Source organism: Macadamia integrifolia, chromosome 6 (genome assembly GCF_013358625.1).
Source record: "Macadamia integrifolia cultivar HAES 741 chromosome 6, SCU_Mint_v3, whole genome shotgun sequence".
Classification (NCBI taxonomy): Eukaryota; Viridiplantae; Streptophyta; class Magnoliopsida; order Proteales; family Proteaceae; genus Macadamia; species Macadamia integrifolia.
The window spans coordinates 30,149,169-30,171,227 of NC_056562.1; the positions used below are offsets into that span (position 1 = coordinate 30,149,169).

The window sequence follows — 22,059 nt, forward strand, 5'->3', positions numbered from 1 at the left end:
ATATATATTTAGCGGAGGGTAGATAGCGGCCTCTCTAACCGGAACAACTTCACAACACTGGCTCGCGATTCGCAAAGTCGCAAGGCAGAAGTCGCGACTTTTGTTTCAATAGACCGATAACTGTTCGTTTGCCGATTAACTAGTACGCCAAGTCAACCGAGGAAGAGGAGAACAGTTGGAACTTGGGAAGGACGGACGTTGGGGTTAGGGCAATGGCAGGAGCAGGGCCATGTGTGTTCTGTCAGATTGCTTCTTCTTCCACCTCTACCCAACTCCTCCACTCTGTACGACACTAAAGGATCCTTCTCTCCATTTCTGTTCCTTGCATTATTTAAGAAATTCTGAATCACTTTCATCTCGTGCAGGATGAGAAGGTTGTCGCATTTCAAGATATCAACCCTTCTGCGTTCAAGTAACTATTTAAATCTAAAACTCCTTTATTCTGCTTGTGATTTTTTATTGAGTTTTAATTTTGATAACATATTCTTGTTGATGGAGCCAAATTTGAGGCTTTCGATCAAATTTACAGTAGAAACATCATTCTTTGCACCGTTTTATTCAGATTCCTGTCTCAACAACTAAAAGAGTTTATAGTTAAGCAGATTTGATACTTGAATCCAAATCTTTCGGACTTATTTATTCGTTTATTATACTATTTATCTTAGGTCTAACATATAATTGTTGGGGAATGTAAAAATGCGGCTTTATAAGAAAGCATATCTGAACCGTTAAACTGCATTGCATACACATTGAAAGGTTGGGGACTTTTAGCTTGGAGGTACTGAATTTTTGGAATTTTTTATGGTTCTGGAGATTGTTGATTCTTGCTTTCAAAAAGTTGTTAATTGTCAGTTATGAGGAGATGTAGCGAATGGATGGAAGCTCTTAGAAGTTAACTTCACAAATACTAGGGGTAGACTGTGAACAAAAGTCCTGAACTGGCCAAAGGGAAGTTTCAGTCCAAACGGACTTCACCAAGTGGCAAAATAAGATTTGAAAATCTAAGGACTACAAGATGGTTCTAGGACATACACAAGGCTGAAAAATATAAAATTTCATAGACATTCATCAGAGGGTATTTGATTGAATTTGACATGTGACTAATTTATAAGGTGTACAACTAATCCATAACGTTTACCAATCAGTTGCCCAAACCAATTGTCCGGGTGGCTCAAATTGATGGACCGTTCAGATCCATGTAAATGAAATTTTGCCTTATCGCCATGGTAATATTAGTCTGTGCTTCTTTAGTTTGCTTTTCTCTGTTATAGAGTGATCTCTCTGAATTTCTTGTAAACATAACTTGGAAGAGAAAATTCTGGAGATGGTGGAAGCTTTCTCTCTCTTTGGCTGATCCCCATTTATGAAATAAAGGGGTTTTTTTTATGGTGGGTTAAAGACTTAAAGGGATGGTACTGCAGTTATGGAACGTGACAGAGACCAAAATATGGGTCATTTTGTGCTTGAAGGAATCGATAGCTATATAGCATTTGTAGTGTTTTGGCTTTCATTGTGCTAAAATAAGCCAAAATACTATTTATCTGCATCAGTATCCGATTCTGTAGTCCCTTTGTGGTTATTCTAGAGGTCCCCCCCCCCTCCCCTTTATTGTTTTTATATAATCTTATCCCTTTTACTTTCAGTTTCTTATTAATATGATCTTCTCTATTATCTGTTTAGTTAAAAAATTGTCACCATAAACCTCGACCGTGTTAGCAATTTGTTGAGAACTTGAAAAGCATGTGAGGTTTATTATGAAAAGCTTAAGTCTCAAAGGTGTTAAAACTTAATTATAAATTTTTATTTTGAATTTGTTTATCACTTAGATTGCTGACTATTTCCTTTCAAATTTCTTCACTATCTATCATAAATTTATTTCAAATCTAATTAAGGTAAAACTTTACTTCTCTTGTGTTTCCTACTAGAGTGTTTATTTTTAATTTTTCTATCTATTTGCTTTTCATCTTGTGACTTCTGTTTATGTACATGAGTCATATAGTTTTTATATTCATCTATTTATATCTAAAATAGAAATTTAAAAGAAAAGCTCCTGAAGCACAGCCTTCATGCTTTTGAGGCTTATATTTCACATTTTGACAAGTAGAGAGCTTCATCCATGCCTGAAATGTTTGAAAAATATGTTGTGTTTGCTGATTGCTTTCTAGCCAAATCTATTAAGAACTGATTTTGTATCTCTTAAATTTGAGTTCTCCCTATGAAAAAATACATTATATAGTGAACATCTAACTGTTCCTGCTGCTGGTTTTTTCTTGCTCCTGTGCCAAATCCAGAGCTGTTCTAGCAACTGTTTCGTGCAACTAAAGAAAGCTTGAGAATTTTCCTCCTTCCAAATACTTCAAATCAGATACTTTATTACTCTTCATTGGTTATAGAACATGATGGGTCATATAGCTTTTACTTTATCTTATCATTTATGTATGATGTAGATAGTGCTTAGCAATCACTTTTTTTTTCCTTTTTTATGTCTATCTATAGAGCTTATCAAATCAATTGATAAATTTCTTTCATTAGCTTGATCTTTATACTTTGATAAACTGGTAGGCATTATCTTGTCATTCCTGTGGAGCACATTTCAACAGTCAAAGACCTCCAAAGGAGAATGGCAGATTATCAATTGGGTACTCCTCTGAGTATAATTATTGGCTAACATTGGTCTATTTAACTTTTCTTCCAATCTCCAATTTTTATTTATTCTCCAGTGAGCCATTTGTTGGATGTGGGACAAACTCTACTACATAGAGATGCTCCAGACTCCAAGCAGTATAGGTATTGTTTCTTCATCAGAAAAACAAATGTTCTTTATTGAGTGTGGGTTCATGCTGTTATGTACATTTACTACTGGGGTATTTATGTTTTTTCCCCTGCAGTACAGTTGGCAGTGATGCTCTTTGTTAGTGATCACGAATTCACTATAGGGGGAGTGTCCCTATTGTGATATAGGTTAGCTTAGTTAGTAGTTTGCTGTTAGTTTAAGTCTTCTATTCTTCTTGTATTAGACATTGACTAATAGTAGGATTGCTACTAACAGTCTAATTGCTAAAGTTATAAATAACTGCAGTGTACCACGATAGACTAAGTTAATCTTATCATGTTCAACACATCCTCTCCCATTGTTTTCTCTCTTCTTTCCTCTCTCTTCACTATTGCAGGTACTGGTTTCAGGTTCTGGTTTCGTTACATGGTATCAGAGCTGTAACCAGTATCTGTTTTGAGAGTTGTTTATGGTTCTGGTTTGTGGTGTAAAGCCACCTATGCTGTACCCCCCCCCCTTTTGTGAAACCTATTTGATAGAAGAAGAAGAACTAGGGTTTCGATGAAGGCTAATGATGTCATATGTCGATGTTCTTGTTTCTCGAATCTCTATTTGGAACTGTTGACACCATCGATTGTCTGTTGTATCGTTTTTCTGCTATGGTTTTGCTATCTGTTGATATCGTTGGAAGGACTTGTTGCGATCGAGTGAATCTATTATCTCTTGCTACTGATGTTGCAGATCCCGATTTTATTGTTACTTATTGTCTGCTGTTGCCAGAGGTTTTCTGGATTTGCTGGTTTGCATCGATTGCTGCTACGGTTTGCTCCTCATGTTATCGTAGATGCCCTAATCAATATTTGATTTGCTGCTAGGATTGAAGAGACGAAAGTTGAAGAAGTTCCGATGGATTCATCTGGGTTACTTCTCCTCTTTGTATTCCTTGAATATGATAACTCCTTCCCATGATTATTTTGTCCTTTATTTTATTATTTGAGTTTCCATTTATGTCCTTCCCTATTTCTATTACCCATCTTTGTCCTTATTTTACTTCCCATTCTAAGTTTACCCTTTGGATTTGGCTTGTGCTTATTATTGGATTTCAACTAAATTACTTTTGTGTCATTTCCTTTTTAACTTCGAGATATTTACCATTCTGACATTCCTTCTCTTTTTTCTCCCCAAGGACCCCTTGAGCATTATGGTTAATTACCAAAGTTTCATTCCATCATTATATTTGAGTTTCTATGCCATTTGTGGGGGCCCATAGCACACAATTTAGGGTCTTGGACCCCTAAACCACATCAGTTTGGGGTTGCAATTTTTTGAGGCATCTCATTTACTTATTCCAAGTTCTACCATCTGTAGGAATACAGTCTTCATATGCAGATCATAAATTAGTATTCTAATTGAATTTTTGGACTTTTTATTATTAAATTGGTGGGTTTCTTCAGAATTTCCCTTTGCTTATCTGATGAAGTTTTGCAGTTCTTATCTGATCAAGCTGATCAATAGAATGTCTTGCCTTCATACTTGTCACACATCTAGGTATCCCAGTCTTTTTACCGCACTAACCTTGACAACTATGCTTGCCTTAACTAAAATCAGAAACTTTCATGCTTCCCACTTCTGATGTCCTTTTAACTTCTATTGAGGATGGACCAGCTGGATAATGATTACAAAATTCTCATGGTTAGTAAAATTTCATCACACTAAGAGAGAATGAAACGGATTTGAAAAGGTCTGCAACACAATAGTTTTGGGTTTTTTGAAATCAGGAGATTCAGAGAATGGGCATCCATAACTTCTGGTTGAACCTGTGTCGTTCCCATTCTCTCCCTTTCTTTACCCATGTCAATTGTAAACTCTTTGATTGCTAACCACTGATTATGTATCCACTATAATTTGAGCAAAGTTCACAGAGGAAGGGGGAAATCATGGTAGAGGAGATGTTCGAATGGACATGGATTTAAATGGTCACATCTAGTGACCGGTGATTCACTTCATAAGCAGTTAGTTTTAGAATATTTGAGTCTTTTAGTTTGGATGTAATGATTTCTATCGGCCTTATATACTTATAATAATTACTGATGAACCATAACCAGTTGCACATATTTGTGGATAGAACATAGTATTTGTTAGTAGTTTTGTATATCAGATTAAGGAAAATAAAAACTTCATGGATCTTTGTTGTCTATTTCTGGAGAACTTCACCATGTGTCTAAGCTTTCAGTACTTACTGCAGATTTGGCTTTCACCAGCCTCCATTTAATAGTGTTAACCATCTCCATCTCCATTGTTTAGCACTTCCCTTCATACCCAGGTAAGCATTTTGGTGTTTTACGGTTCTCTCTCTTCCAATGTTGAAGCTTTTCCATTTCTTTTCTTTAGGATGACCCAAATTTGACACGTAAAATTTATGTACGTCTACTAATTAGCTCTCAAGATCGTGAACAGATGGAAATGTATAAAATACATGTCTCTAGGACCCTTCGGTGGATTCATCAAGGCCGAGAAGTTGCTAAAGAAGATAAATCCATAAGCATCTGACCAGTCATAAATATGAGTGTGCTGGTGCTGCTGTAGCTTGTTTACGCACCCATTCAAATTGTGAGTTTGCTTTCACCTGATTGTTGGTAGCAGTTGCTTATGTTAATTATCTTGTCATTGCTTAGTAGGATTAGAAAAAAAAAACAGTATTTGAGCATTGATCTTAACACCTTTCTGTTTGGAGTTTACTAAATGTTAGGTCATTCATATCAGACAGGCTTTCCATCCATGTTATTGCATCTTCCTGTGGTTGCATTGGAATCTATCTGGGGCCTGGGCAGCTTCTGTTACCTTGGGATCAGAGCATGAAATAGATATCACTGCTCTCAGTTCAGGTAACTTTGTTCAGGACCAGCTTTTATTGCCCTTCTTTATATTTTTATTCAGAGGTGCTGAAAAATTAGCTGGGTTTCTGTGTCCCTTATGAAGATAGGTTCCCTCGTGAATCTATAGGTTGAGAATTGCTTGTCTTGTACGAGTAACATCTGATCTGTTCCCTTTTGGGTACTCGATATAGTTTCTAGGACAAGGGATGGAGTTCCCTTTTGGTTACTCAATATAGTTTCTCAGTTTTCTTAGGATTTTCCACTTTGGTGTTTCTCTGTTGGTCTTACTCTTTGTAATCTTCTCATTTGATCGGTGAAAGGGTTTGTTGGGATCTTCAGCTGTGGTCTTACTTGATCCTTGTGGGTGAACTCTTTATATCATCTGTTGTCTGATTTTTTTTTTGTTATTTTTCTATGTGGTTGCCATTAGCTATCTATCTCATCTGCCAGCAACAGTAAGCATCAAATTCAACGCGTTCCTGCCACCATCTTCATAACCCACAACCTCAGTGTCAACAATGTCTTGAGTACCATTTAGGTGAACTCTCTGGATTATAGTCTCTGGTCGTGAGGAAATGTTGCAATTGTAGGCGAGTCCCTGCCGTGTTTCAGGTTTGACAGGAGGATAGTTTTTTTACTATTACCAGTCAGTTCTCTGCTGCTGGCAGAATTCCTGTTTATACTCCAGATATGTCATTGAGTTACACCATCTGAAGCTCAACACTGGCACATTGCAATAAACTATCTCCGCCAAAATGCTAAGTGAGCTATCTGGCAGATTGATGTCTTCTGGTAAATATGTTTGAGCTCCACTGTCCATGATCCTTTTGGTAGGCCTGGATATCAGAGATGAGGTTGGCCAAGAGATCTCTCGAGGAAACATATCCTTATATCCTGTCAAGTGCAGCTCTGGCATCTCTATTGGCAGCGAGCCTTATCTCTGTAGAGTTTGCTTCTTCATTACCCATATTGGCTCCAAGTTATGGTTCTATCATATTAGTTCACACATGCTGCATTCAATTCGGAGAGACCCTGGTTTGGCAACTCTAATAAAACTGATGAAGACATTGTTCTACTTGTATGAAGATCTAAACCAGAAACTAAAACATTGAAAGGGGAAAAAAGAAGTGCCAGCCTCAAGTATGCAATGGGTTTAGGTCTCTGACCAGATTTGCCTAATAACCAATACCCAGCCAATCTCATGGATGGATGAGAACTCTTGGTTGCCTAAACAAGTTTTGAGGAAGCTAAAGAATATTTTAATCCCTGATCTTACTGTTTCTTTCTTGTAGGTCTAATCTCAGCATCTTTTGAGTAAAAAAGATGTGATTTGAAGTCATTGGCTTAGGCAGCCCCATCATCATCTTGTGTTGTCTAATAGAGACGACCCTAGTGGGTGAAGGATGTCAGGATGGACGTCCATTGAACAATCTTTAAAACCCAAATGGATTCAACTCACAAGACAAGTTCGACAAGAGAGTAGTTGGCCAATTAGATAACATCTTGTCATTGTTAGGCTTTTTTCTGTACTCTTGTCATCATAGGAAATATTTTTCAAATTTTGTCTATACGCATCAGTTCGCTCCCCAAGGGTGAGATTTTCCAGAATCTTTATGGGCTTTAATTATATGCGTCAAAAATCTGGAACATTCGCTGGCCCACATTCTTATGGGCATCTAGAGTAGAATGTAACTAGTGATGGTCTTTGAATCCTAAGAGTCTATGCAAGCTTCCCATGTACATTGAACCATACAAACATCCTTTCTATTATCAGCCGTCTACTTATTTTTTAATCAATTTTCAAGTTTGATTTTATTGGTACGGTAGAGTTTAAAATTTTTTTTTTTTCCAAAGGCAAATGTTGCCACTATTTGGGATCCTACGAAGTTGTTTTAAAAAATCAGGGATGTAAATAGATAGTTGAAAATTTGAATTCGATTTGCATCTGTATTTGTTTGGAGTTATCTGGAGCTAATCAAACATTAACTGGATCTAAATTCATATAATTTGGAATATAACTACTTGATTTGAATATAATAATAAAAAAAGGGAAGTTATTAACGTAACAAGGGTTGGTTATGTTTGGTAAAATAACAAAAATGTAAACAGACCAAATTATAATGAGATTTTATTGAAGAATGAATTAAGTTGGGGATAAACTAGAAATTTCATTTTTTACAAATAAAAAATCACAAGATATATTCACAATTGAAATTCTATAGGCGTTTTTGTCATTTTATCAAATTTCTCAAACCTCTTCTCTTGTAATTGAGCTTCAAGTTGAGGATTTATTGAAAAAAAAAAAAAAAAAAACCCTTCAAGTTGGGATTTTTCTTCTTTGAGTTTTTGAACTTCTCCGAAGAAGAAAGGATTACTCCATCGGTGCCTCCCAACTCTGTTCACCCGATCCCACCCCTTCAAAAGGATCAATCCTAGATCCTTCTTCCTCTCCTCCATTTGTTCATAACTCACAGCCTCTCTCTCTCTCTCTTCTTCTCTAATTTTCAGTCTTTTCCTTGATTTCCACATTAATATTCTCTCTTTATCTTTGTGTTCTATGTCCAAAATTCGTTGATTCGTCCATAGGCATTTGCTCGTGAACTGCTCCAATTGCCACACACTGCTGCAACTCCCGTCGGGAACCCAATCAATAAGATGAGCTAAGTGCCAAGCCATAACCCACATCGCAAATCCCTGCAGCCTCCCTCCTCCTCCCCACTATTCCTATTATTACCATCCTATCTTGTGGCATCAGCACCGGCACCGGCATTGGCACTGGCTCCTTCCTCGTACAACTATGCCCCTCCTGGGACTCCCCTTCTACCCACGGCCGTAAGAAGGCGATGATATGCGGCATATTGTATCGGTACTCTAGACACAAGCTCAAGGGTTGTATCAACAATGCCAAGTGCATGCGTCACCTCCTCGTACACAAATTCACCCCAAATCCTCCATCGTCATGCGTACAAATATGATACTAGATATTAGTTCAGTTTCGGTTGCTCTGTTATGTTCAATTTCCCGTCCGAAGCTTGCCCTTTTTTTTTTTTTTTCTTAAGTCCAATCTTAACATTGCTTTTATGTGAGAAGAATCATGTGTTGTTTTTGTTGGTAGGAACCCACATATCCAACAGTTTCCATCATGGAAACTCTGATGTCTATTTGAGTTTAGAAAGGATTGTTGCCTTTTCAGTTTTTGTTTCAGATATATTGAGTATCATGATCATGATTCATGACGTTGGAATAGATTTTCCTTTCTTAATCTTCAAAACCTAAAACAACGTGAGTGCACCAATGACCTAGACTGCTGAGACGTTACAGTACTTGCCAATTACTTGATGGGGGCTTTTAGCTCCACCGGAAACAAAAGGCAACACACGAGAGAGGTGTTTGGGTATATGATTTTGAGGAAGATGATTATGCTAAATTACTTTTTAACCCTTTGTTGAAAAAATCAAGTTAAAAATCTTGGTTTTTTCGATTTTCTTAGGAGTGAATGTGATTTTCCTCGACTATCCTCATAAATTTATTTTCAATCAAGTCTCTAATTGTAATTTAAGAGGGTAATGAGTGTCTTGTTATGTTTGGATAAATAACAGACCCTTGTTATGCTAATAATTTTCTTAAAAAGAATATTAAGCAATTAATGATCTAGAGGGTTCTTGAAGATTTGACAAGTTATAGAGAATGAGGAGAAGAGTTAAGACAACGGAGACGTGGATTGAGAGTAAATCGGAGTTGTCAAGAGAGGAAGGTCTTGGTTAGTTGGTTACATATGTTAAGGATGTAATGAATAGTCAAAAATCTAAATTCGATTCACATCTGTATCCAATTAGAGAGTACGAATTGATCCGTGGTTGATCTATATTCGATCTGTTTACATCTCCATAAAAAAACTCTCAGTTTGCCATTTGCTTATGGAAAAAAAAAAAAATTACCCATTGACGCAAGTAAGTACCTAGACAAAGCAAGTGCATAACTATATACCTTTGTGCTGAAGATGCTTCACACACCCTTCCATTGACCTAGACACTACCATGTATACATTTTTATTTTCCGACGCTCCTCATTGGTGGGTTCTTCCATGGCGTTTGCTGCTCAAAGAACCCTTATTTTTGTACTTGGCTAATGGTGAGGCCGGGAAGCAGCTGGCACATACTAAAGACTGAAAACGACTCAAGAAGGAGAAGACACCCTGGACCTGTCCCTTTCCAGTTTCCAACATTCAAACTCTCCGTCCTTTCCCATCCCCTTTTACTCCCCAAAAGCACAGAAATAGAAAGAGAGAGAGAGAGAGAGATATGGCATCGCCTTCAGGTTTCGTCCAATGAGCATCGTTAACTGGTCCAGAAAGATACACAGGAATACTGGATACAGCTGTGTCTGTAAAACAGATAATGCTATGTTTTGTTTTTGCTGCTCGTCTGCCTCTCTTGGCTAACGGGAATCTCTCTCGAATCCCAAAACATAGACGTCACCTCCAAGCAAACAAGACTCAGTGTCACCTACCTCCGTGGGTCCTACACCTTGGATGCCACTTCAGCACCGAGTATGACGCGTCGGCGAATTTTAGGTACCACGGGGCGTCTGCACAGTGGAATTAGTCTTTAATTATGAGAACAGCTGGCAATTCCAGAGCCTATTTACCTCTTTTGAACTTTTCCAGACCAAATTACCCACATGGTTTTTTCAAAGGACCAACCACACCACTTCTTTCGCGTCCTCCATCCTTCGAATTAAGGATTTAAGGATGTGACCTCTCTCTCTCTCTCTCTCTCTCTCTCTCTACTATCAGTCTTTCACTTCCATGGTTAGTGCCAATAGAAACCTCGGCCAGCTTCATTCCCTCTCAAAGCCTCTCTGTCTGTATCTGTACCTTACTTGCCTTACTTATCTCTGCATTCATGGCGTCTTTTATTTTCTTGTTCTTCTTCATTTCTGTCTGTGTGACACACCTCTCCCTTTCGTCTTCAGAGATTGTGCTACCTCTGACTCACTCACTCTCTGAAACCCAATTCAACCACACCCACCAGCTTCTCAAATCCTCCTCTGTTCGTTCGACCACCAGGTTCCGCAGCCACTACCATCATGGTCATCTCCACCACCGCCGCCAAATCTCTCTCCCTCTCTCTCCCGGTAGCGACTACACCCTTTCCTGCTCTCTTGGTTCCGACCCAGTTCAAACCATCTCCCTTTACATGGACACCGGGAGCGACCTCGTTTGGTTCCCCTGTGCCCCTTTTGAATGCATTCTCTGCGAAGGCAAATACGACAGCTCCACCGCCGCCACCACTCCTAACGTGTCTTCCTCTGTTTCCGTCCCCTGCAACTCCCCTGTTTGCTCCGCCGTCCACTCGTCCCTCCCCTCCTCCGACCTCTGCGCTGTCTCTCGCTGCCCTTTGGAAAGCATCGAAATCTCCGAATGCTCTTCTTTCGCTTGCCCATCTTTCTACTATGCTTACGCGGATGGAAGCCTCATCGCCCGTCTGTACCGCGACAGTATCTCAATACCCATGTCGTCTCCATCACTCCATCTGAAAAATTTCACCTTCGGCTGTGCTCACACGGCACTCGGCGAACCAATCGGCATCGCGGGTTTCGGCCGAGGAACCCTTTCTTTACCAGCCCAACTATCTAACCTCTCCCCCCATCTCGTTAACTCGTTCTCTTACTGTTTGATTTCTCACTCCTTCGATGTTCAGCGAATCCATCGACCAAGCCCTTTAATCCTCGGCCGTTACTCTCTGGATGATAAAAAGGGGAAGCAATCTGTGAATGGGGAAGAAGAGTTTCAGTACACATCTATGCTTAACAACCCCAAATACAAATACTTCTATTGTGTCGGGCTTGAAGCGGTCTCAGTCGGAGGGAGTAGAATTCCGACACCGGAGAGGTTGAAGAAGGTGAACAGGAATGGCGATGGTGGAATGGTGGTGGATTCGGGGACGACATTTACTATGCTTCCGGCGAGACTATATGAACTTGTGGTTTCTGAGTTCGATCGCCGAGTCGGCCGGATTTATGAGCGGGCGAGAGAGACAGAAGACCAGACCGGGCTTGGTCTCTGCTACTACACTGATAACTCGGTGGATAAAGCGATTCCATTGAAGGTGCCCAAAGTGGCGTTTCATTTTGTGGGTAACGCTAGTGTGGTTCTGCCGACCAGGAATTACTTCTTTGGATTCACAAACGGTGGGGATGGAGTGGGGAGAAAGAGGAAGGTGGGGTGTTTAATGTTAATGAACGGTGGAGATGATGCAGAGTCTGGTGGGCCCATGGCGACTCTGGGGAACTACCAGCAGCAAGGGTTTGAGGTGATCTATGATTTGGAGAAGGGGAGGGTTGGGTTCGCCCGGAAACAGTGCGCCACCCTTTGGGATAGCCTGAACCGGGGACGATAACAACCTATGATGGTGGTCGCTGCGTGGCCATAGGGTTTGAATTTTTTTGTTAAAACTCAACAAACGTGCGAGGGCTGCGAAGGTTTTACCCGCACGTGGAGTTCTACTTGAATTATTGTGGGAAAAAAAAGGGTTGTGAAAAATGTGTATATATTTCTTTTTGGTAGAATGAAAAAAATGTATACATACAACAGTAAAAAGTGAGTCAGTACATTTTTTTTTTTTTGCGGTGGGGTGGGGTGGGGTGGGGTGGGGGTGAGGGGGGTTTGTTTTATATCTGAATCTAGAATAGCAATTCCATAACCACATATATAGATTTTGAAATCGTGAGCAGCTATTCGATGGCTTAGATGTACGTTTGTACAGAGCAATTTTTGAATAATAATAGAATGGATTATTATTTTAGTTTTTGTTTTTTCAATCTTTTTTTGGTATATTTTAGTGAGAGGATTCTTTTTTTACAGCGTAATTTTGATAGCACTAGAAGTAGAGGGGACTACCCTACTTTGGGGATATTTTCATTGTTGCCTGTATTCTTTCAACCTGTAAAGTTACCTGCTAGGTAGAGCAGGAGAACTTTTCAACTATGAGAACCGGATGCCACCACAGTCTAGCCATCTCTTACCACGTGGAAGAGAGAGAGAACTTCCTCACATCTCAAATTCTAACAAGAAAAATGAGATACAATAAAGATTGAGAGTCACCATCTAGATTAGGTCTAGGACCCATCAAAATAATTTCATGTTCGACTCCAATGGGGATTGGTCAAACCATTATTTGGAAACATATCAGTGTGTGGTCTAGTAAGATGCTAGGCACTCCGAGTCTGCATAGCTTAAGACTCACTTTTTTAGGTGATTGGAATTATAATATAAACACGAATGCGTGAACATTAATATGTATATGGGGATGTAATTAACAAAAAGGAAACCTCATGTAAGACATTACCTTGAATGAGTTGCAAGAAATAAAATGATTAGGAACATAAATGGAGGACCAAACTCGTGTCAACATTAATATGTATATGGGGATGCAATTAAAAAAAAAAGAAAACTCATGTAAGACATTACCTTGAAAACGTTGCAAGAAATAAAATGATTACGAATATAAATGCAGGACCTAAGTCATGCAACATGGGAAGAAAAACCCTAAACTACATGGATTGCTTAACATGAACAATCGTACACATAAAAGAAACTGAACCACAACATACACATAAACCCTAACTAGATGAAACCTAGACTAAGAATGATGCAAACTAACATGCAATAGTATTAGCACTAAAAATTTGCGACTAAATGACATGTTAAACATGATTACAACAAATAAAAACACATGAAACTCATATCTAAACATGAGCTAAAGACAGCACAATATACAAGCATGTACTAAAACTATCACGTGAAGCAATGCAATGCATGAACTCTAGAAGAAACTCCAGATGCATGTTGTACTATCAAAACAACTTATGGTTAGCATACTAAACTAAGAATATTGAAATCTCTCCAAGTTAGGCTCAGTTTGAGGCCTCAACTCAAACTCAGATTTAGGACCAAGGTATTTTGGTCCAAACCCTGTTCGAGCTCAGGCTAGGCTCAGGTTGATAAGACCAACCTTGCACCCCTGGACTTATAATTAAAGGTGAAAACGAGGTCACAATCTTGTGTTAAACCATCCTTGGTTGCAAGTCGCAACAAGTTGTCCCTCATAAAATATCTAAAGGGTAAACTAAAGTGTAAAAATACCATATCACCCTTATTGGTGACATAACAAGGTAGCCCTTTAAATCAATATTCGAAAGACCCGGGTTGAAATCGTCTGCAATTCCGATCTCGTACAATTTCGTGTAATACCACCTTCAGGCGGTGACACGTGTATTGATACCTATACAATGGTCCAGATCTAATACAACTAATAAAACATTAAATCAGTGAAGATGCATTTAAATCAGATTTAGACTATTGCATTGGTATCAATACACGTATCACCCACTGAAGGTGATATTACACGGAATTGCACGAGATCGGAATTGCAGACCATTTTTTTCCGAAAGACCCTTCAAATCTTTACGGCTCTTCTATTTACAAGTTTTATGCTACTGTTCAACGGTTCTCAAACGGCGATAGATGTTCACTCATGGCGGTTTCTTCCTTTTTAAACATTAAAAACATTCGAATTCTTCTTCGATGGACGACTACAGAAGCCATTCTTTTCTTTCTACGATGATTTCCTCTTCTGCGACAGCTTATTTGCACCTTTATATGCTTAATTTGGTTTCATCAATCGGCAATGTGAATTCTCTGAAATCAAAAGAAATTTTCTTCATCTCTCATCGTTTCCCGTGACGCATCACATGCCTTCTTCAAGAGAGAATGACGATGAAGTTTCTATTTCAAAAAGTTACAGTGGAGAAGAACGATCTTTAGATCGTCAGGAACTTGGGCAGCTCCCTCAAGTAGAAATGATGGGATCGTGTTCTTCCAAGATGAGCTTTAAGCGTGTAATGTCTTATCCGTGGAAATTCCGGAATTCGCTTAAGAGAACTGGAAGGAGCAAGAGTTTGCAATCAGTTCTAGATGGCCCTCGTGATGTAAACGAAGAACAGCTCGTTGAATCTTTACGCGAATTGCTCAATTCTGAGGGTCAGCTACCGTCGAAACTCAGTGATTATCATACGCTTTTAAGGTAGATTACATAATTGAGTTATTCTCGTTCAAATAAAGAAGAACGAGGGTGATTGTTAAGTTAAAATGCCAAAAATTGATTCTCTGCTCTACTATTTGAACTTCAAGTGGTTCGTTTTGTTTATAACATTTTCAGATTTCTGCGAATGAAGGGTTTTGATTTGCAAAAATCGAAAGAAGCCTATTTAAACATGCTCAGGTGGCGTAACGATTTCAGGGTTGATGCAATTCCCAAGGTGACACCTTACACTCTACAACCATTTTGTGATACTTCTTCTTTACTCTTGCATGTTTAGTCAAGATATAAAGAGGTCCGTGTTCATTTTGTTTGGTATATTCTGCAGGAATTTAGGTTTGAGGAGTATGAAGAGGTCAAGAAATATTACCCTCATGGATATCATGGAGTTGATAGATCTGGTAGACCAGTATACATTGAAAGGACAGGGATGATTGATTTGAATGCTCTTCTAAAAGCAACTTCACTTGAGCGTCTCCTGAAGAATCATGTTGATGAGCAAGAAAAAACACAGAATTTGAGATTCCCAGCTTGTTCAATTGCAGCTAAGACGCATATATCATCCACCACAACTATTCTAGATGTACAGGGAGTAGTAAGTCTCTCCATGTTTATTCATAGCAAGATAGCATACAATAAATATGTGAACCTGATTGCATTTTAATTTTTCTCCATGTTTGTCCAGAGCAAGACAACATACACTACATATAGAACCTTGTGTAGAAGTGATCCTCGACGGAAAATATTGTGAGATTGTGCTTGTTGACGACAATGTTAAATCTTTATTTGAGATGAGTGGAAACCAATTGTCTACTTGTCGCCTCATGCGATGGCTATTATCAACCCCCCTCCCCCACCCAACACACACACACACACACACACACACACACACACTCACATCACTGATTACTCATCACCAAAGCTACAATTCCTTGCCATGTGGCAGAGATGGATGGACTTGGGTGCATATATGTGGTAGAGGGCAACACACCAATTTCACTAGTCAAATTTCATTCTTAAGTAAGAGCTGGAAGTGGTTAAAAAGTGCGTTCAAAGTTTCATAAAGTTACAGGAATACCATTGCATTAATGGATATCACTTTAATCTCACTTTTTAGGCACTGTTTTGATGATCCTCCTGATTGTCTTATCTGGGTTTTAACATTGCAACAGAGTTTGCCAACTACGCGTGGAAATAGTTGCATTTTTCTCTCTTCAAAATTATGAAATCAAAACAGCATTGTCATCTTGTTTCCACATTTTTTCTTGTAAGTTTCCTTAATGAATGAACATAAGTCAAGGGGGAAAATCCAAATATAAAAGAGAGAAACATTTAAAATGCTGCAAATGTTGTTTGATGCAAATACTCTTTAATGATCAAAGCAGGTCCCAATCGGGTATAATATACGGATTTCAACATTACATAGGAGAACTGAATTATTCAATTGTAAATTTTTGTCTTTGAAAACATCTTAAAATTTTTTAGTTTTGACTGCAAAAGTATATTTAATATCTAAAGTCTAAAGAAACTCTGAAGCATTTTTCCAAGACAACATTTACTCCATAGTTGTCTAGGCTTCACCATGGCCGTCTAGGCTCCTTGTCGGTATCGCCTTGGTCGTCTAGGCTCCTTGTCGGTAACGCCTTGCTTCCATCCCCCCTCAGATGCATTGGGCTGCCAAGACTCCGTGACAACTGTGATTTACTCCAATGAGGCTGCCACATTTTATTTTAGAGAGGCTGTTCCATAGAACTTTATATCTTCCCTTAGCCTGCTGATCATTGCATGACAAAGATGTATACTTTTCATTTTGTACAATGGTGTTGTGCAGGGTATGAATAACTTTACAAAGCCTGCCAGAGACCTTTTTATAGAAATTCAGAAGATTGACAGCAATTACTACCCTGAGGTATGTGGAATTTCATTAGCAATTACCTATAACAGATGAAGTTATTGCAGGTCTGTGTAGAAACACGAGTGACAAGCATGGGTGGTGTGATGAATATCTTGGGAAATTACCTTTTTCTTTCACTTGGTTGCTAAAACATGTTGCACTTTTATTCTACTTGTGAGCATGACATTGTTCATTATTCAATTTGGTTCACAGCAGTATTCATATTTTTAAAGTTGTTCACTAAGAAAAAATCTTGTGATGTTCTCTAAATACCAATCCATCAACAATGGATGCACATTTTTTACTAGAAGTAATCAAATAAACTAAGTTGCATTAAGGCTTTTATTATTTCAGCTTATCTTATATGGGTACAGGATTGGAATTCCACAAAAATAAGACTCAGGGACTTGGCCTTATACACTTATTTTTCAAAAAAAATCGAAATTATTTTTATATCATGTGAATAATTCTATAAGTATTGCTTAAGGGATCAAAGTAGTTGTTGTCTTTGTGTGTATTTCTCCCCCTCCATATAAAAAAGAAAAGAAACACACTATTATCATTGATACACGTAAAACAATTCACATGCTGCCATGTCTGTTGGTTTTGGTTTTGGTGATCACCCATCTGAGGTTGGTGCTTGGAGTGACTCAAGTGGCCTAGTTCTCCCTTGACACAGGTTACACAAGGTAGCACCACTCCAGAAAAAAACAAAGAACTGGCTCTTAAATAAACAAATAAAATTCTAGATCTTCATCACAAATGACTTGAAACAAAACAGATCATATTCACAAAGTACTGCAAAATATTCTGCATTTTTAATATCCTCAGTGGACCAAAAGGAGCAAACTGACCATGCAGCTATTAATGTTAGTGCAGCCAGTTTGCCACACTAGAGTTGCTTGGTTGCTACTCTATGTCACTGGCTCCCAACTGTAACTTTCCTTTGATACTCAGAGTGGATACGAAGTGGATTTTGTCTTTTGGATTTATTCAAGAGAAAGGATCAGGGGAAGAAGAAAGAGGAGGGAGAGAATTAGAGTGGTTGTAGAGTGCCTCCTCCCACACTTCCATCATTTATATAAACACATGGTGTTTGACCATATACTCCTAACAATAGAAAAAATGGATAACACTATTGTAAGTGAAGAAATATAACTTTGCATTGTAAAGTCAACACAAAAAAGAAGCTTCCTATAGATCATCTTTATTATTATTATTTAATATTTTGGCATCTTCTCATGTCATCCAACAATTTATTGCTTGTTGATATCCTCACAGACTCTACATCGACTTTTTATTGTCAATGCTGGATCTGGATTTAGGGTCCTGTGGAAAGCGCTCAAAGCTTTTCTGGATGTACGTACAGTTCAAAAAGTACAAGTGAGGATTTTGTAATTGTTTCTGTTGCTATTTTACACATGAGACATTTTAGACTATATGTTTCAACTTCTGATATTGCACTTTCAGGTAATTGGAGGCAACTATCAAAGTAACCTGGTTGAAGTTATTGACCAGAGGTACATGTATACATGCATATCTAAATTTTATGTATGCTCTGTTGATGGTTTTATCATTCCTTCACAGAAATTTGCCTAGTTTTCTTGGTGGAAATTGCACATGTTCTGAGTATGGAGGGTGCCTAATTAGTGATAAAGGACCCTGGAACGATCCTGAAATTAAAAAAAAATTGCAGGTAAACACATCAAATGTCTCAACTCTCAAGTAGCGTTTGATAACACAACTCCGCTCCATCTTTAGTGTTAATCTTAGGCTTGTTTCTTGTAGGAAGTTCCTGATGTTGAAATGGAATACAGTAATGAAACAAACAATATTACAGCTTTGGAAGAGGCTTTGGTGCGTACAACATATTTCTTCTGTAAAATAGGTCTTTGGTACTGTAAATCAATCTATGATCATCTCTGAAACTTTTGCTTATCTGAAGTATCTCCAATGGCCAAAAAACGCGTCCTCTACATGGATAAGAATCTGTGGTAAAATGGTCTTTCCTTCATAAACCAGGTTCAATCTGTGTTCCAAATCCACTTTTCAACATGTCAAATCCATGATTGCTCACAGCTATAAAATTATGGGAAATTTTTCTTTCTCCGTACAGTGAAGGAACTGTGCAGTCATCATTGGCTGTAAATGTCTGCCCCCTATTATGAATGGTCAAAATTCCACCCCCCCGGCGTGTTGCACCATTCCCTCTCAACACCATTCAAAGGCCTCGGTCAAGGATGAATTCCTTGACCGTGGCTGAAAGAAGACTCAGTCCTAAAATTATTATCTTGTCTTGATATGATTTGAAGTCCCTATGATAGATTATTCATGGCAAGGTAGGTTTATAACTTAAATGATTACTGATTATCATAGAAGAGCCCATTATCATATCTCTGTCTTGTTTACCTTGTTTCGGACATTCATTACTTGAAAAGTTGTGTTCACTAAGCTTCATTTCTTGATGATTATGTTTGGTTCGTAATCATAGGACAATCTTTGCAGAGAAAATTTCACTTGGATGACCCAAAATAATTGGGATAAGGCTTTGTTGAGTTGAGTCATTGTGCCACTTTTCAGAACTGAAGCAGGAATCAAGCTCAAATAAATTTAATGCAGGGTAGTTCCGAAGTTAGTGGTGTCCATAATACACCCAAAAGCGAGCAACGTGGTCTAGAGCCAAGCATGCAGATGGGAAATGTGAATGACCTCGTATCCCAAAAAATTCAGGCATTAGAAGATGCAGTTAAGGACCTCAAGATGGTAGGCATAAATTTTTATGGTCCAAACAACGTGGGGATTCTGAATGATCTGGCTTATTTCTTTTCTTTTCTTCTGATTTCTCTTTAATCCCCCTCCCCCAAGTCTTTGGCAGGATTAACATCAAAACAGGAAGAGCTTGTGAGGCACATAGAAGAGCTGAAGAAACTGGCCTCACTGGTAATGCATCTCAGTATTTGAATTAGTTAGTTCTCTGCTTGAAGCTATATGTCTTAACTTCTTTATTTTTGGATTATTTGTCAGAGAGGACCACAGAACACGAAAGCAATTTAACAGAGGCTGAAGTGCAATCCCAAGATTGTGTTGCTTTTGTACTATGAACTCAGTCAGACATTTTTACTTGGTGCATAACCAATCTACTAGTTATTTGGTTGACAAGACGACGCATTTTTCTTTATATAATGGAAAATTATGAAAATTATATACTTTGATTCACAATATCCGTACTTCTAAGTGAAAACATGGTTGCTCTTTTAATCGTCGGTCGTAAGAGCTTCTATGCTTGTGAAATTTGTTTCCTTATGGAGGAAGAGCATTATGTTTACCTTATGTGTTTTAAGTCCTTTAATAGTCAATGAAACATAGCTTTAAATTTGTTGTTTTAGCGTTCAGAAACCATTGTAAGATGTGCATATCACTAGTGTAGAAATGTACAATACCAATAAGATGCTTCATATTTCTTCCTTCAGCCGCAGCTTTTCATGTTCAGATCATTTTGAGTTACTTCATGAAGGCCAATTTCTATACCAACCAGACCATGCAGAGACTAACCCACTAATACCCAAAGTGACCGCATGGTTGCAGAATGGGTTAGGCTCCATGTCTGCCAGTGCAATAACTAGATCAGCAACATTGGCAGCCACAGCCATCAGCCTCATCACCCTATCGGCTCTGATCTTCTTCAAACTTTCCTTTGTCTCCATATCTTTCTCTGTTGTAGTGCTATCATTCAATCCAGGTGACTGCAGAGAGAGCCTTCTTTGTACTGCTATTCCCCTTTTAATGATAATGAAGTCAGATATGATGAAGGAAACATAACCCAAGGCCTCTCCAAAGGCGGATATGAAGCTCATCTTCGTGACTAGCTGTGCAACTATCACTCCAATCCTCGACAACCATAGAAAATGGTCAAAGAAGAAGTAGACCATCTCTCCAGCATTGGCAAGAACAGCAAGAACACGGAAACCTGGGGTGGAGCCTGGGTTTCTGCAGATGGCATTGAAGCCAGTGAGGAAACGACCTGATCGGAATGCTTTATGACCAAGTCCAGATGAGACCTCCCACTGTTTGAATCTTTGAGCAAGGTCTGGATGGGTGGTTTCAACTCTCCAGTGAACAAGCTTAGAGACATACTGGAAAGTCTTCACTAGCTTGTCTATGCCATCTCTCTTTGCTAGGAAGATGACCAGCTTATCCACTTTGTCATTCATGGCTGCATGAGGTATGACTTAGTGGTTGAGGTCTCACCTGTATCCATGTCTCACATGTATCCTTCATGCTTTATATAAAGAGCTTCGATCTAATGAGAGGGATCATCGAATCCTTGTGTGAAAATCAACCACGTATTAAAATGGTATTAGAGCCTTGTGTCTCTTCCTTCCCCGGCTAAACTCCTCTTCTGGCCTTCACTCTTGTCTGGATTGAACCTGCTGTAGCTAAAGATACAGTCTAGGCCACGCCCTTTTGCAAGTAATCCCTGCTTATGGTTCCTACTGGCAGAAAAAGACCCTTGAGCGTTGTGGGCTTTCAGGCGAAGGATGCCGTTCAATGCCCTGTTTAGCTCGAGTTCTTTGCAGTTAGGTACTATGATCAGGGGAGTTCTTGATCGGCCTTGACTAGCTGTGTCTTTACCTACTCCAGTTTCTCTGGCAGGTGGTGTTGGTTCAGATCTGGATTTTGCCTTTGTTTCTTTGTGATAATGACTTCCCCATCCCCTTCCTCTTCTCTGTTTTCTTCTCCACGTCGTTCTTCTTCTTCTCGCTCTTCTTCCTCCTCTTTAGACTGTCTCTATGAGCTCTCTTATGTCCCAGATGATCAGGTTATCCCTGCTACTCCTACTCCTACTCCCCTCCTTAATCCGTATACTGTTTTTCCTAAAACTCCTACACCTCCATGATGGACTACTCTTCTCAAACCAAGGAAAACTCCTCCCTTAAAGGAATTGGTCCAGGCTTCTCGCTTGGATCAATTCCATGTCCCTGCTACTGATACAGAGCAGTTTTTCACCCTTGAGATAGCTTCGGATCTTATCCCTCAATGGATCCAACAAGGTTATACTCATCTCCATCTAGGAGCGATCAAGTTTGCCCTTTCTTTTCATGGCAGAAAAGGACTCCCAGTGGTTTCTAGGGTTGCACTACTTGACAGTCAATTTTTGCGGTACCAACATGCCGTGATAGCCACTGTCCAGACGACTTTAAATGCAGGCGCAGTGTTTTTAACATTGTATCCTAATTTTAACATCCCTTTGTCTGACCCTCTTCTCTCTACTGCCTTGAAATTTCAGATTCATATTACTGGTGTCCCCCAAAATGCTATTTCTAAGGCTGCTACTCTGCACTATCAGATGGCTTACCGTTTGCAGAATCATGCATTTGATCTTCTCACATGCCACTCTGAAGATGCGTTGTTCAT

The 22,059-nt window shown here is 39.0% G+C and overlaps 4 protein-coding genes across 19 annotated transcripts; 3 read left to right on the plus strand and 1 right to left on the minus strand.

Moving 5' to 3' along the window:
• Positions 1-31: 31 nt before the first annotated feature.
• LOC122080996 (bifunctional adenosine 5'-phosphosulfate phosphorylase/adenylylsulfatase HINT4-like) lies at positions 32-7,464 on the plus strand. 14 transcript variants are annotated; one of them, XM_042647912.1, is made up of 9 exons: positions 32-284; positions 366-412; positions 2,563-2,639; positions 2,721-2,787; positions 4,262-4,321; positions 5,019-5,096; positions 5,212-5,383; positions 5,523-5,658; positions 6,080-7,464. In XM_042647912.1, the coding sequence occupies exons 1-7, from the start codon at positions 213-215 to the stop codon at positions 5,321-5,323; spliced, it is 513 nt and encodes a 170-aa protein (XP_042503846.1). In that variant the 5' UTR covers positions 32-212; the 3' UTR covers positions 5,324-5,383; positions 5,523-5,658; positions 6,080-7,464. The 14 variants fall into 14 exon arrangements, with proteins under 14 accessions (XP_042503846.1, XP_042503847.1, XP_042503850.1 ...); XM_042647913.1 differs by having other exon boundaries at positions 6,942-7,464; XM_042647916.1 differs by lacking the exon at positions 4,262-4,321 and adding an exon at positions 3,649-3,693 and having other exon boundaries at positions 5,523-7,464.
• LOC122080993 (phosphatidylinositol/phosphatidylcholine transfer protein SFH11) lies at positions 5,539-19,902 on the plus strand. Of its 3 annotated transcripts, XM_042647908.1 has the most exons (12): positions 5,539-5,658; positions 14,457-14,692; positions 14,871-14,970; positions 15,079-15,345; positions 16,582-16,659; positions 17,926-18,027; positions 18,115-18,164; positions 18,232-18,340; positions 18,433-18,501; positions 19,264-19,407; positions 19,510-19,584; positions 19,669-19,902. In XM_042647908.1, exons 3-12 carry the CDS (start codon positions 14,881-14,883, stop codon positions 19,696-19,698), a joined length of 1,014 nt encoding a protein of 337 aa, XP_042503842.1. In that variant the 5' UTR covers positions 5,539-5,658; positions 14,457-14,692; positions 14,871-14,880; the 3' UTR covers positions 19,699-19,902. The 3 variants fall into 3 exon arrangements, with proteins under 3 accessions (XP_042503842.1, XP_042503841.1, XP_042503840.1); XM_042647907.1 differs by lacking the exon at positions 5,539-5,658 and having other exon boundaries at positions 14,050-14,735; positions 17,926-18,003; XM_042647906.1 differs by lacking the exon at positions 5,539-5,658 and having other exon boundaries at positions 14,055-14,735.
• LOC122080992 (probable aspartyl protease At4g16563) lies at positions 10,371-12,250 on the plus strand. Its single transcript, XM_042647904.1, has one exon. The coding sequence runs from the start codon at positions 10,554-10,556 to the stop codon at positions 12,048-12,050; it is 1,497 nt and encodes a 498-aa protein (XP_042503838.1). The 5' UTR covers positions 10,371-10,553; the 3' UTR covers positions 12,051-12,250.
• Positions 19,903-20,148: 246 nt separating the features above from the next.
• On the minus strand, positions 20,149-20,855 carry LOC122080995 (peroxisomal membrane protein 11-4-like). Its single transcript, XM_042647909.1, has one exon. It carries the CDS (start codon positions 20,853-20,855, stop codon positions 20,151-20,153), a length of 705 nt encoding a protein of 234 aa, XP_042503843.1. The 3' UTR covers positions 20,149-20,150.
• Positions 20,856-22,059: the final 1,204 nt, after the last annotated feature.